General features: G+C 42.4%; 1 protein-coding gene across 1 annotated transcript; it reads right to left on the bottom strand.

Moving 5' to 3' along the window:
- Nucleotides 1-374: 374 nt before the first annotated feature.
- On the bottom strand, nt 375-14,889 carry ODF2 (outer dense fiber of sperm tails 2). The gene is made up of 19 exons (XM_008919426.3): nt 14,736-14,889; nt 13,431-13,544; nt 12,616-12,783; nt 11,350-11,516; nt 10,200-10,329; nt 9,725-9,856; nt 8,790-8,864; nt 8,059-8,130; nt 7,374-7,490; nt 6,289-6,474; nt 5,903-6,012; nt 5,078-5,213; nt 4,349-4,459; nt 4,073-4,177; nt 3,496-3,654; nt 2,516-2,616; nt 1,810-1,972; nt 1,353-1,478; nt 375-602 (listed from the first exon to the last, which is right to left on the bottom strand). Exons 1-19 carry the CDS (start codon nt 14,841-14,843, stop codon nt 429-431), a joined length of 2,454 nt encoding a protein of 817 aa, XP_008917674.2. The 5' UTR covers nt 14,844-14,889; the 3' UTR covers nt 375-428.
- Between the last annotated feature and the right edge of the window lie 644 nt (nt 14,890-15,533).

Here is a 15,533-nt window from a genome sequence, read left to right on the forward strand (position 1 = left end):
AACTGATTAAAAAAACCCCACAAACAAAATTCCCCACATCACCCCCACATGATCTTCCCAACAGAGAAATCGAATGAAAAGTGAAGTACAAAAAGAGCTCTTATAAAAATTAACATGCTCAACAAATCTCTGACAGGTTTCAAGAGCTGAAAGCATCAGTTCCTTACAGGATGAAAACGATCTTTTCCATCTTCTGCAAAACCACTTGGTTTTGGGGCTCAGTTGATGGTGTAACACCAACCTCCAATGCCAAACCGGTATTGCTGATACCCCCCGTTTTGGTCAGGTGCCACCATCATTATACTGTCTCATGCTGCTAGGAGGTCTCCTGACAGTGACCCTGGAATACCATCCTGATTTCTGTCTCAATATGGCTTTGAAACAACATTCCTTCTGTGCTTGGAAGAGGTGCAAGGGGAGCGTTGCCCTCAGAGAGGAGAGCGAGAGCGGCCGGGGAAGCTCAGCACGGCACCTTCCCTAAAAACGTTGTCATAGGAAGACTTGAGGAACTGGACATAGTTCTGCATGCTCCGGTTGGTGCTCTCCGACTGCTCCAGCCGATCCTTCAGGTCCTGGAGGCGGCTTTCGTACCGGCGCTGGGCCTACACAGAGGAGCACAATGCACAGCCTGAGAGACAGCAACATCCACCCTGCTCACGTTAAACTGCTCCCCCAAAATGCTAAGGAGAGCCAGAATTAGCACAGCAGGGGATGGCATTGCCATAGATGGAGCTGTGATATTTATAATTCGTTCTGCTCATTTCCAACTCCATTCAGCAACATGCTGATAAAAACAGGAGACAACGTGGCTAATCAGTTGGGCTTTTAAAACTCATTAGCTGTAGTTATGGGGAACTCTTTTCTGAAAAGCAACTTGACCTGATCCATGAGCCAACACAACTCCAAGTAAAACTCAAGCAAGCAAGCAGGGTAAATAGGAATTATGACAGATTCCCAGCCTTTCTTCTAGAGAAAATCCTTTCCTCTAGAAGAGAAATTGCATTCTCTCTCAGGTAACCAAAATGAAGTTGAAATCTGTCCATGATACCTGGTGCAAATCTCATTTGAACATAAGGAAGGTCTGATTCTTCTCTTGCACACACATAACTTTACATCAGGTTCATTCAGGCTATTGTACTCTCATTTGCCCATCACTTATTGCATGCTCCTGAATCAGTGACACAGCAGGCATGTCCTGTCACACATCTGTCATGGACACACACATCAGCATGTCACATTCAGGCACAGCTCTGCATGACCTCTGCAGCACATCCAGAGGACTTGGTTTATGGACTCCAGTGGCTGCCAGGACACCACCAGCACACCAGGAATATCCCCCACAGGTCACTCACATCCTCTTTGCTCCGACGCAACTGGTTCAGGTCCGTTTTAGTCCGACTCAGCTGGGTCTCCAAATCCAACAGCTTGGACTGGGTTGCCCTCTCCCTAGAGACTGCTCGTTCTCGAGTTTGTTCCACCTACATACAACAATAACTGTTAAAGGGCTGGCTATGCAAGAATGTTTTTTCCTACCCCATTGCCCACAAAAGCCCTATAAAGCTTAACTGACACATACTCATACACAAACAGCAGCTCAGCCTCGTGCTTTTCTCCTTCCTACTGCAAACTAAGTTTTTCAACCTTTTAAGTGCTGACAAACAGCACTAGCACATTATTTGTATTTCACTGAACACAATGATTCTAATGGTTTTGGTTATAAGCTGAGGAGATACTTTCAGCATTCTCGCTGTTCCCCTTTCACAGCCTGGGTACCTTTGGGTGAATTTCCAAACAGGAGGAACTACTCACTTGTTTTTTGGCATCATCAATGGCCATCTCCAGCTGCCGTGCCAAGGAGCTGCACTCCCGGGTCTTCTCCTCCAACCGCAGCTGGCACTGGTGGATCGACTCCTCACGCTTTGCTATGACCTGAAGGAATTCTATGTTCTGGGCATTCGTGGTCTCTAGTTTTCTAGTTTAAGACAATAAGGGAAGGAAACCTATTCATTTTAAATGGAGTGTGTTTCAGTCTGCCTTTTTGTCAGGTCCTGACTCCTCTGGTAAGAGATTCCATTCCCCACATAAAGGTGAGAGCCCCAAGAAACGCTTCTCTGGTCCTCAGATCGAAATTTCTAAGACTGAAGAACCTGTAGAGTACCCACATACCTGCATCTTCTCAGACACTGTCACTAAAAGTATTTTATAAACATGGGTCAAAATATTGAAATACTGTAATATGTAGTAACCTCAAAATTGCCAGGCTAGATTGGACAAGGAGCTGCTTTCTCCTCTGTCTAAGCCATCATCCTGTCTAACAACATTCACAACAGGTGCTGCTGCAAAAACATGTAACTCTCAGTAGACAGCTACTGATTAGAGATCCTTGTGGGATAAGCAAATGCACAGAATCCTGGAGGCATGTGAGGAACCAGAACAAGACTGAAGCTGTTTCAATCCCCTGTAAAAACAATGGAAATGAAAGGTTAAAAAGGCAAGAGACCCTAATATTTCTAACCTTTCTAGCTCCTCCACCTTCAAGGTGAGTTGCTTTTTCTCCTCCTGGGCAGACTGATATCTCTCTCTTGTCATCTCCATTTTGTCCCCCTGGAGCTCAATCTAAAAATTACAGGAATGAATTACTTCACAGAGTAGTCACTACACACACATGACCAACCACCTAAAAGATATGAGCTCTCAGAAGGAAACATGCTCAATTCATTATCTCTGGAGAGCTTCAGAAAAGGAACACTGGACAGAAAAGCACTAAACATCCATTTTGCTGGTGCTTCCAGTTAAAGTCTTGAAAGGTATGGAAAAACTCTTCCAAAAGAAAAGCCAGGCCTGTAAATTCCTGCAAGCACAGCCAAGCATACACACATGAACAGCAGCCATAAACATGCCAGCAACCCATAAAGGCATCAGAGCCCGAAACACCAGGAAGGTTTATAATTCCAAACCAAGCAGACTAAAGTGGTCAGACAGAGATCATGGGCTGTGTCTTGAGGCACAGCTGTAGAAATCATCCCTGCCTGAAATTGTCCTCCAACACCTACAGTCTTCCTGGGGACACCAAAAAGGGACTGGGAAAACAACATGAAATCAGAGTGAGAAAACAAGGTTGGGACAGCACCATCAGCAGCAAACCACGGGAGGAAAAGCTGACAAGAGGATGGAAGTAACAGAAGCAAGCGCTGGCATTAGCAAGTGCTGTCACTGCAGCTATTCATGTCCCAATGAGATGCTTCACCAGGGCACGAGAAACCTTTCAAATCTTAAGGAATGCTACCAGCAAAGCCATTAACTTCTTGCACAAAGACATGGCACACACCTTTATTTTGCAGTGCACGTTTAATCTTTTCAAAAAGAGATGAGAATAGAGACGAAGTTTGAACCTTGCTGTGATCACAAATTCATCTTGGTCTCACAGTGGTGTGCACTGGTACGTCTCACAGTTGAGGTGTGCACTGGTACGGGTACTTTCTGCCAGTCCCTTACCAGCTGACGGAGATCTGCAATCATGGCACACAGGTCCGTGTTCTTCTTCTCGTAACTCTGGAGCTGCTCGTGACACTGTGCCAGCTGTGTCTCCGTGTACTTCAGGATCTCAGGCAGCTTCTCCAGTTCAGCAAGCTGGCTCTGGAACTTCTTCCGTGTCTGTAATCAAAGAAGAAAACATGAGGAACTTTCCAATGTTCCTAAGGTCAAGACTAGAAAACTTCTCAACTTCAATGAAGCTTTGTTAGTCCACAACCGTGATGACACGCTGTGGATGTTTGGTCACTGTTGGAGTTCAAAGCCTAAGGTCTTCTCCTACTCCAACAGGCTTTCACTGAGAGTGTGGCATTCCCTATGGATAGTGTGAGAAGGAGTATTTTAGATACTGGGCTTCAATTTTACTGGAAGTACAAGGTCTTTTTTTGAAGCCAGCTGTGTCACATCAGACCAAAAAAACTAATGGAAAAGGCAAACTCCAAATAAGCCTTTTATTTCCTATTCACAGCTGTTTTTCACTACATTCAGAACACTAAGATCCATGAATGTCTATAACATATGGCTTTAGAGGAATAGTTACCTGTTCAAGCTCCTGGGTCATTTCGTCCCTTATTGCCTTTCTCTCTTTTTCAGCCCTCTCCAGTCTTGCTGCCAGTTCATCCGCTTCCTCTCGGGCCTTCAATGCCTGGAAATTCAAAAAAACCCACAGACTTTATCTATCATAGTTATATATATCTGTCTATTTATACATAGTTATCTGTTTTATATATATAGCACTGCCTTGGAGTAACTAGAACTGCTCGATTTGGATGGTTAAGGAATTACAGACTAAGCCCTGGTGGAGGGCCATGCCCACCTGTGCTTTGTAGGATTCAATCATCCCCTCGTAGTTCCTGACAGCGTTCTGGAGCTGCTGCACTTCCATCTGCGCTTGGTTCAATTTGTCCTCCATTGGGCCAAGAGCAGCCTGAAAAAAAGCAAACATATTCCACTGAGTGCTTGAAGTACCTGCCACATGAGCTGTCTAATGTTGTCTAGACTAAGAAAATAGACTTTTGTCCATGCAAATTGCCAAAACTGTCCAGACTTCAGTGGATTGCCAAATTTACATCAGCAGTGCACAAGGGTTCGGGATGGACGTGTAACCTTTCCATTTCCAGTATAGGGACAAATTATTTTGATAAATTCCTAGCTTTTCAAGAAGAAAATTATGTAGGTCATTCACAAGATCACAAGAGACAAAGAGGAGAAATATGCCAGCCATTTTTTTCATTCTGGAGATTATTGTTCTCTTTGTTTGTTCCCTGGTCATCAGCACAAAGATGTAAGGACAAGATTTAAGATCCCAGCTAGAAGATACTCCTAGCCAAAATGTGGAAGAAACACAGATCTCCCACACTGTGCACTTCCTTTGGCTCCTCCCAGCACACCTGCCCTGTCATACTCAGGTTATATGAAACTGGTTTGAAACCAAATAGGAGCAATGGGTGCAATTCAACTCTGTCCTCAGCAGCCAAGCAAGCTGTTACAATTTCTCCTTCTTTTCCTCCCACCATTCGATCTTCAAACCCTCAGAGTCACTGACCTTTAGTCTTTCATTATCCTTTCTTAAAGAATTGGCTTCTCCAGCCTGTTGATGCAGTTTATCCATCAAATTTTGTCTGTCATCCCGCATTTTTTCCTCCAGTTTTGCCAGTTGTTCCATCAAGTCTGCAACACGGCTGCCACACAGAGAGAAAATTAATTCTTAAGTGACAAGAATAAGACTCTTAACCCTTGAAAACTAGCTTCAGAAACATGGCTTTTCCCTACCCTTTCATCTTCCTCCTCCAGTCATGTATGCACATTTCCTATTACACTGTTCTACTACCTCAATCTTTTTATATCTCCTAGAACTTAACTGGAGTTCTCCCCCTGGAGCTCAAAAGAATTGTCTCAAAGATACACAGGATAAAGAGGTGCCTCTCTCATCTCACATGTACCTACTTTTTCCTACAGCAACAACTGTACTGCAGAGATACTAACTCATTCATTTACCTTCACAACAAAATTTGCATCAATTATACTGCTTATCTCTTTTAATATCTTCCATTCAAGTTTCTCAAACAGATCTCAAAAGAACAATAACCTTAATTCTTTCAAAGCATTACAAAACGGCAAAGGAACAGAGTTTTAAGGGTCAGCAAACCCTTAATGACTCTGCCTTTGCTGTGGCAGAAGTCGCATCTCTCTCTCCACCTCTCCAAACTCTGCTCTAGCCCTTAGGCAGTGCTGGTTTTGCTTGGTTAAATTAATCCAATTAAACTATTCATTTCAATGCTATTATTCAATTGAATGCAATTAAATTATCCTTGAACTTTGAGCTCATGCCCCTCTTATGCTTCCTTCCCCACAATGATTTTATTCTAACCTGTTCAGTCCAACAACTTCCATTTCGAGGTCACCCTTGTCCTTCACTGCTTTGTTGCAGCGGTTCCTCCAGGACTCGAGATTGGACCGGGCCTCAGCAATACAGTTGTCCTGTCAGACATGGGAAATACATGAGGAAAAGAGCACAAAAAACCTCCCTGGATGTGGGATATGCAGACAATACACAGAGATGTCCTTAACTTCGGACATGCAGTGATAGCTGAGCAAACTGGATTTGTTCTAAACTTGGCATAAATGGGCCAAGGCATGAAGACAGAAATAAATCTCATTAGTTGGAAGCAGAGAATCTCCCCAGGGCTGCTACTAGAAGTCAAGAATTTAGAAGCATGACCTGAAAGGAGGCCTCTCCCCTTGATTTAGAGGTACCTTTTCTGCCAGCTGGGCAGTGAGTTTCTGCACATATTCCTCACTCCGCTCCGCCCTCTCCTTCTGTGCACGGACAGCTTTCTTCAGGGCCTCCTTATCAGCATCTCCCTTATTCCTCAGCTCTTTCAGCTGGTCCATGACAAGTTCCAAATCTGCCCTGAGCTGAGCTTCATTGCGCTCCAGATTCTGCAGGGGGAACAAAACACACCACATGGAATTACGCCTGCATATCACACCTGCAAAGCCAAAGCAGCAACTAATCTCCTCGGAATGGTGGTGAGATCCAGGCACAAATGCCCAGCCTTCAGCCTGGAGGTATCTGCAATCAGGTTTCACCTACACAATCCTGTCCTAATGCTGAGAGATGGCAGTATAATGTCTTCCTTTTATGACAAGACTCTTCCCTTTTTTCATAAGCTGCTCCCTAAAATACTGATTTCCTCTCCTGACCAAAAATAAATACTGGTCTAAGAGTCTTTAGATCTACCTGAGAACACTCTTTTTATTAATTGAAATGTTTGCATATAATAATGTTGCTTTATGCAGCTATTACTTAAAACAGATTAAAGCTCCTCTAAACCATTAACACATTTATGGTCCTCGTAACATCATCCCAACACCAACAGATATGTTAAATATAAAACTCTGAACAAAATAAACCCGAGGAACTTTCTCCTCCTCATTAATACTATAGAAAACATGCATGAGTGTGATCAAACTGGAACTCATGGCACAGCATTTTTCCCAGAAAGCAAATTAAATAGTTTTCAATTTGCCTTGATGCTTGACTAAACCAAAGCCATCTTTTAAATAACTATGTAGTAATTAACTCAGTAAAAAGAAAATCTAATTAATGCATATAGACCTTAAGGCTAAGATTTTGCCTTATGCCTCAAAGGTGAGAAGATTTCTCTTCTCTTATTTAATTGGAAAACGATGCTGCGTGTTAAGTGTCACAAACATCATCAGCCAATATTTCAGTCAACCAGACTCCAGTGAGATGTTGGTGCTACTTCCCTGGTCAGTTGATTCAGCTCAAGAGGGTAAAAGGAAGAGCCAGTCCCCAGGGAGCAGGGCAGACATACCCGGAGATGTGTAACCAGACGGTTGTTCTCAGATTCTTTGCTTCGCAGCTGGGCTTGAAAATGGGCTTTCACATTCTCCAAAGTTTTGGTGAGTTCAGCAACTTTCCTTGCCTGATCCTAGATAAGAAGGAACAAGAAACACACCTAATAGAAGAAACACTTCACAATATGCCATAGCCTCAGATTTCTTCACTGAATGGTCTCCAGCCACCTCCACTTTCCTCAGAGGGACCCTCACAGCTCTCTTAGTCCAACAAATGGGGAACAAATGAGCAGCCATTTATTCTACAACAGATGTGAATGACTGGCCTGAAAGACACGTTCTAGGGTAAAATATTCTTCATATTTGATCTCTTCCATGGCACTCCCCTTTTACTTCCTAACCAGAGGAACAGACTGGATTTTGTCATTGGGAATCAACAGGACCTTAAACAGAATGGCAATTCAGAGCCCAAGCCCAAAGGGAATTCTACATATCCATCCTTGTGACAGGTGTCTTATTAGCAGAATATGGAGCCCACAACTGTGTGGGAGTTGGCATCTGTCTGTCTATTTTTATAAGCAAGCCAGTCATCTGATCTGTTAAAAAGTAAGTCTGCAAACACAACCCCATATTTTGGACTGTCTGTGGTTCTACAGAACTGGAATGTGGTGAAGAGAAGGACAAACAGAAAAAGGAAACTACCTTTTCTGCCTGTATCTGAAGGGTGAGGCTGTCCACTTCTTTTTCTTTCTCCTGAAGCTTGATTTGAAGTTGCTGGAAAAACAAACACCATTCAGATGTTCAGTAACAAACTCATTTAGGATGGCAGGTGGAAGGCAAGAGCTGTAACTGCCTCCTTCCCAAGGCCCTCTAATCCATGGCACTGCCTGGTATCCACAACAACAGCATCCTCATCCCCAGAAAAACAGGCTGCATTCTCCTCAAGCAGGAATCAAGAGGGATACACATATATATGTGTAACAGGGTATAGGATACCCAGTCAAGAAAGGATCTGACAGGACACACACTCCACAGACTGAAAAGGGCATTACCTATGTCTCACAGCAGGTTTTATAACTTCTGGCAATAAATAAACAAACTCTGGTCTCAGTTCACAAATAAAGAAATGAATAAAAACTGGCACAGGGTCACTCACTCATTCAGTGACAGAAGCTGACACAAAAAGCTGTCCCCACTCTAAGCTCCATATTTCAAAGGCAATGAAAATCTATCCACTTTGAAATGCAGATTGTTAATCAGAGGAGAAATGTAGTAGCTCTGATTATCACCAAAGCTAAAATAAGTTTTTACTGGTCTAAAAGGCACTACTGTAAGATTTGACAGCCAAACACAAGACAAAGAATGGTTTGTCATTTTAGATCTCTCTGCTTTATAATTAAAAACGAAAAAAAAAAAGAGTGTGGTGTGCTTACCATGTTCTCTGCATCTGACTCAGCCAGTCTTTTCAGCAGCACTGCTTGTCGATCCAGGATCTTCTGGTTCTCTTTCTACAAAAGAAACACATGGGAAAAATTGTTAACTAAAAAAATTTTATACAGATTCTTTAAATGGAATTGGGCAAATCAACCATTTCCTCCCAGCTACAGCAGTAATTCTTAGGAGATATCCTGAAGCATCAAATATGCTAAATATTTAATGTATCATTATCCATGTCAGAAAGCTTTTCCACTTCTCCATCAAAGGTTAAAATACAAAGCATGATGGCAATGGAAGATCTTTCTGAACTCTCCCACCACTCAGGGACAGTCATGTGGAAGAATTCAGACCTTTTATCCAGCCTCACTGGTGGCTGAGATAACTGTCACCATCAGCCTGCTTTTGCTGAAATGGAATATAAAAGACACAAAGAATAGTAATTTCATTTCTGCATTGCTCTTATAAGCAATACAGAGTTGTTCTGTAGGAGCAGCACAGAATAGTTTACAATGTCTCTGTTATTGCTCTCAGAGTCTACCAAAATAAAGTTCTGAATATCCTTAGGCTCCCATTAGCTGAGGTCACATCAAGTCCTCATTCTCCAAGCAATGCAAGTGCAGCAGAAACATTTGAGACCAGCAGGATCAGCAGATACAGCTGGATCCAGAGGAGACAGAGCTGGCAACACAGCAGTACCTGAAACTTTTAATACAAAAACTCAGAGGCTCTAACATCCTCATAGGAGAAAAGTCAGTCTTACTCTGTGAAGCATGATAAAGAGAAAAAAAAATCAAAAAAAACCCCTATTCAACATTTATAGGTTGACAGGGTCAACAGCAGGGATGGGAAAAAGAATTAAAAAGCTTTCAAACTCAAAATTCCCTTTCAGCCACGAGACAACAGAGCCTCCTGTGATGAGCCAGGTGCTCACCTCCCGGTTCTGCTGCTCTGCCAGGAGCTCTCGGAGTGTCCGGTTGGTTTCTTCAAAGGTGCTCAACTTCTGGAGCAGAAGCTCTTTTTGTCTCGTCAGAGCACTAATGTCAGTGGTGCTCATGTGTTTCTCCTGGAGGAAAAACCAACAAAACCCCAAATAAACAAACCAACCAAACAATCAAAACAGAAACAAAACCTAACCCCCCCCCAAACATACAAAGTGCACAAAAACAAAGGGAAATAAATGTTTACATGGAATAAGTGCATTAAGCCAATACCAGCATGAGCAGTGCAACAGTCAGCACCATGTGTGCAGAAGGTGCTGCAAGGAAACTTCCAAACCAAACTAGCAAACACCATAAGGATGTTAAATCCCTCCACTTTTCCTTACATTTTGCTTCATCATTACATTTTTAAGACAACTATATAACAGGATAAAACGTAGTAAAGGCAAGAAAAAGGACGACACCTACAATGTTGAGTCTCCCAATGGTATTTTTCAGGGCATGGATCTGCCTGGCAGCTGCTGCTCCATCTCTTTCTGCATCACTCAGCTTGGACATCAAACACTCCTTCTCCTGCTGCAAGCACTCTTTCTGTAGCCTGCAAGGAGAATTCAGCCATCAGAGAAACAAGAAGCTTTGGCAGCTGTACCAGCCACTATTGATAAACAGTTGATTGGGTTAAAGCCCATAAAACCCCCTGAATCAGAGGATAAAAGCTCTAAACACAGACTACCTAAGATTTACCCTCTTTCAGCGTGGAAGTTTTTTTGAAAGAAGGCAGTAAGCAGACACAAGGAGCTTCCCAGGATCAGAGCCATGAAACAGGAATTTAGAGGGGACAAATCAGGCTTATACCAAAGCCTGCACACACTACTAAACCCAAAACACAATGCTGTGCTTTTCCTGGGCACTTGGGCCACATCAGAAATAAGACTCCAAAGGGTTGAACATGAAATAGAAAAGCACACCAAGATATAGAGCTCAAAGTTTTTAGCCAGGGCTTGTAATCTCAGAAGCATTCACAGAGCTTTCTGAAAAAGGAATACACAGTATTAACTTCCAAGTGATCTTTCTTAAGGAAAAAATAAAACTAACTTTCTTAAAACACTAGTGTCCCCCTGGAGACACAAACTTCCCCAATTCTTTAGATACAAAGCAGGTGCAAAAATGTCACACTTTCAGACCTTCAGGGTCACCAAGAAAAAACCCCATGGTTCAGTCCTCTCAAGGTCTGTCATTCCTGTCTCTGCATGATTTTCATAAAAGTCAAAAATTCTCTTCTAGTTTTCAGCTCCATGTTTATAAATTTATTATTCTCCTAGTGGTTCAAACAGAATCTCTTAACTTTCAAAATACTAATTGCAGAGCTAGGATGACCCTCCAATAGGCCATACAAGCCAACTCTCTCAGGTTCCTCTCAGAGTGTTTTTTTCCATTCCAAAATTCATGCCAGAGCCCTTCTCTGCAGCTACTGCAATCTGGAGATCCCTTTCTCAAAGGTGACAAAAAAATCAGAGTGCATCAGCAGCAACTACGACCTCAGATCATGTCAGCATCAAAGGGAGGTGCCCTGTGAGTGCCACAAGTGCAGGAACAGTGAGAACAGGAGCTTTCTTACAGAGTCAGGTCCTTCTCCTCCTTTATGCGCTCGATGTTGCGCCTGAGCCGCGTGTTCTCGTGTTCTGTTTCCACCAGTTCTTGTGTGACCTCGTTCAGCTCTTCCTTCTGCTCCTCCAGGAGACGCTTTGTCATTTGATCCTGTTCCTCCATTTTCTGCAGCTTGACCTGAAGATATTGAAACAAAACTTAAACCAGGTGCTTTTGAAGCGATACACAGAATCCACATCCCAAATAATGAACCTTTTAGATTCAATTAACTTATGGAAAGTATATTACAAAAAAGTATCTTCTCCCAGGTAACAAGTGACAGGACAAGAGGAAATGGCCTCAAGCTGTGCCAGGGGAGGTTCAGGTTGGACATCAGGATGAATTTCTTCACTGAAAGAGTTGTCAGGTATTGGAAGGGGCTGCCCAGGGAGGCGGTGGAGTCACCATCCCTGGAGGTGTTCAAGGAGCAACTGGATGTGGCACTGAGTGCTCTGGTCTGGTTGACAAGGGGTGATCAGTCAAAGGTTGGACTCGATCTTGGAGGTCTTTTCCAGCCTTAATGATTCTATGATCTAAAATTGATTTTTGTTTTACCATCATGCAAGTAATTCCATTAAATTCTGTAGCATAAATAAAATGGAAAACGCTTGATGTAAGAATCTACTTGACTCAAATCCTATTCTTAGGATTTCTTGTTCACTGATTTGAACTTCACATAGTTTTGAGTAAAATAATAACCCAAGATTTGCTACCCTCAGGGTTAACTTGAAGCTAAAAATGCAGTTTGCCCCCACCAGAACACATTTTATGAGACCTGGTAACATCCCCTACCCGTTTTTAAGTGGTACAAGTACATAAGAGCCTGTTTATCTGGAAAACACATCACTGGGTTGCACATTTTGAAACAGCATCAGAAGAAACAATCTTGTTGAATAAGGGGGTTTTCTGACAATAAAACATCAACACATCATATTTTTCACTTTCTGGAGTGACCAGTTTGCAGATTTTGGGCTTGGGCAAAAGAGAGATTATTTGGAAACTAAAGCACAGTTATTATTAAACGAATAATGTTTTGAAATGTTTCATAGTGCAGCTTAGGGCATTTCTCACTAGGACAGCTCAGCCCTTCTAAACAATTCAGATGGATTTTTGGTTTTACAGCAAGCCACCAACAGCCTGGGGAGCCTTCCATTGAACCAAGACTTGACTCCAGCCTCCTCTTGTCAAAGGATCAGCTGCACAGCCAAGTCAGCAGGTCTTTACACTGTCTCCTCACCTCTTTCTTCAGCGTTCCCACCATGTTCATCAGGCTGTCTATCTTCTTTTCATACTTGTTCATTTTGGAGCAAGCGGCATCGTCGTCGTCCGTGGAGAGGTCGCTCAGGCGCAGCACCGACTGCATTCTTTCGGAATCTGGTGTGACTTCGAGGCGTTGACTTGATTCCTGGCAGAAAATAAAGGGTATCATTCTTTTAGTGTAACATTAGAAATAGTATTTAAGACAGTATTTTAAATAGTATTCTAAACCTAACTTGGCCAAAACTAAAGACCAGGTCAACATCACTGCAGCGAGGGTAGTAAAGAAAAAAACCACTTGTAAACAGCTCTTCCATTTCCATGTGGGAAAGCTCAAGAATGCAGAAAGAGTACAACAGAGAAAGAAGAAAAACTAGTCAAAGCTCAAATCTTCATCTAAGACATGCCAGGAATACAACAGGCAAAACCATCAACCCATGAGAAAGAAAATATTACACAACGCTACACAAATGCTCTGTGCTTTTGAGGAGACTGAGACCAGCAGGCCCTCACTGAGCCTCCACATGAGATTTGAAGGGCACTAATAAAACTACAATAAAGAAATAAATGTGTCTGGTTTCTAGAGCCAGAAAAGCACAATATGGCCACAGGCTGGTGACTAATTCCCAGTTTTTCTATATTAAAAAGTGAAAAGGATTTATAGAAGACACTTTAAAGAGCTGGTAGGTCACAGCAGCCTCCTTTCAGATCTGCCCAGCTCTCTCACTACACAACTGCTCTCTTCATTCTCAGATAAACCTGAAAGTTTGTTTTAAAGAGCAAAACCAGCTGTACCTCCCATTTCAAGGTGGTATCACGGGCACGTGCTTTGCCTGGGGGCATCCATGGGGCCTTAGTTTTCACCCGGACGGCTCGCACACCATCCCCTTTTCTTGGTTTCTGCTTCTGCTAAAGAAGGAGAAAATAAAATAAATTACAGACTTTTAAAGAACAATTCACAGTTTTTAGTGCTGCAAAACCAAATGAAAGATCATTCACATAAAAATATCAATAGTATTTCACAGGATGCATCAGGTGAGATGAGGCAGCAGCCACCAGAGGAAGGTGACATCAGCCAGAAGGAAAGATTACTGTGCACTCAGCTGAGAGCATGGCTGGAGGTAGGACATGAGAGATGCCTGGGAGATCCCTTCTTCATCCCAGATTTATCTCACAAAAGAGCAGCTGTATCATTTGACACCACCATTGATCGTGGAAAGCCCCTGAAGTGTTTTCCCCACTCCCCAGTCAACGATCAGACCAACATTTATTTGTATTGAACTCGAGCGGCTCTGACTGAAGCAAAAATAAAGTGTTTTTACACAATTCTAACCTTGGAGAAAAATCAGGCATTCTAAACATTTCCTACCAGTAATTATTTAACAGGAGTCATAGATTTCACTGTCATTTCATCCCATTATGAAATTTGCCACTAGCAACAAACACAAAACAAACAGAGGACTTAGAGCAGGATGTCTGCAGATAAGGAAAAATGAGCTAGCAACTTCCAGCACCTTTTTAGAACAACTTTCCATAAATACTCAGCTACAAAGGAGGATATGGGATAGCTGGAACCTCAACTTCAGTACTGCCTTCTACCTCCTGTGGATAAGGATGGGAAGAGATTCTCTTTGTTGCAGAACTCAGTGGACAGATAAAGGTGCTTAGTGCTAGAAGATGGTTTGAATCCAGACTCTTTTTCTAAGCACATTTTTTTTAATACAATCAAGATGCTATTTGAAATGCCTAAGTATTACCTCTCCCCAAACCTTTCCTACAAAAATAGGAACACAGCCAAAGAAATAACATTATCAGGACACAAATCCAGGAAATAAAAGGAAAAACAAACCTCCTCCAAACTATATCACATTGGAAACAACACTTCTCACAAGAACATGGAAAGTAACAATACATTCTATATCATACTGAAATCATCTCAAACACAGAAAATGTGTCACTGCAAATTCACCACTGGATATGAATTCAAGTCTTACAATTCTAGCACAACAGCAAAACAGACCTGGAAGATTTTGTGATGCTTCTAAGGCCATTCACCTTCCTCTTTGCAGCCCTTACAAACAACCAGGTACACGCTCCTACCTGGCATTGTGCAGGTGTGGTTTTCTGCCCCTTTTTAATATGGACATGGACAGGGGTGTTTTCATCCACATGGACGTGCAAAGGGGGAGATGAGGAACGGTTCTTCATGGCTCTTCTCCCACAAACGGGAAAGGGAAATACAATGAAGGGAAACCTGTGAATAAGGAAACTGGAAATAACAACATTTCCCTCTGTGCCAGAGAGGAACAACGGCCAACCTTGGTTAACATTTGAGCTTTCTTTCAGTAGCATCTGCCATTTTGAACTGCACACTACTTTTCTGCAAAGCTAGGAATAACATAAACAATTCCTCTGCTTCAAGTATTTTCTGCTTTTAACCTGGTTATTGAAGAGCAAACACAGCTGGATTGATACTAGGTGTCCCTAAGAGTCATTGGAGATCAAGTTCTTAAAGCAAGCAAGCAAATCAAGGATTCCCACAACCAGCAAAATCTGATTACAAAGAGAAATTCAAAGGGGAGAGGACAATAAATTTAACGATTAAGAAAAATCAACAAGAAACCATCAGACTACTCCATCCTGGAACTCTGAACTGTAAACTCCTTCATACATGCTTAAGTGTCTTTTTGAAGCAAAAAAACCCTTAAAAGCCTTTGGGTCACAGCATTTCTTTAATCTCCAGAAAAACACCTTAACCAATACCTGACACAACACAGAAAAGCCTATAGACATAAGGTTCAAGTCATCATCTCGGAGCTCAATGCCTCAGTTGATGTAATGGCATAATGCAATTGCAAATCTTACACAAATCCACCAGCAGCACTAATCTGATTCTGG

Source organism: Manacus vitellinus, unplaced genomic scaffold (genome assembly GCF_001715985.3).
Source record: "Manacus vitellinus isolate BGI_N305 unplaced genomic scaffold, ASM171598v3 scaffold_27_pilon, whole genome shotgun sequence".
NCBI lineage: Eukaryota > Metazoa > Chordata > Aves > Passeriformes > Pipridae > Manacus > Manacus vitellinus.

Coding starts and splice junctions, on each gene's coding strand:
- ODF2 (XM_008919426.3), bottom strand. CDS start 14,843: ATGAAGAACCGTTCCTCATCTCCCCCTTTGCACGTCCATGTGGATGAA. Junction 12,784..13,430: donor ATACCACCTTGAAATGGGAG/GTACAGCTGGTT, acceptor ATTTTCTGCCAG/GAATCAAGTCAACGCCTCGA. Junction 1,973..2,515: donor AAGGTGGAGGAGCTAGAAAG/GTTAGAAATATT, acceptor GTCTTAAACTAG/AAAACTAGAGACCACGAATG.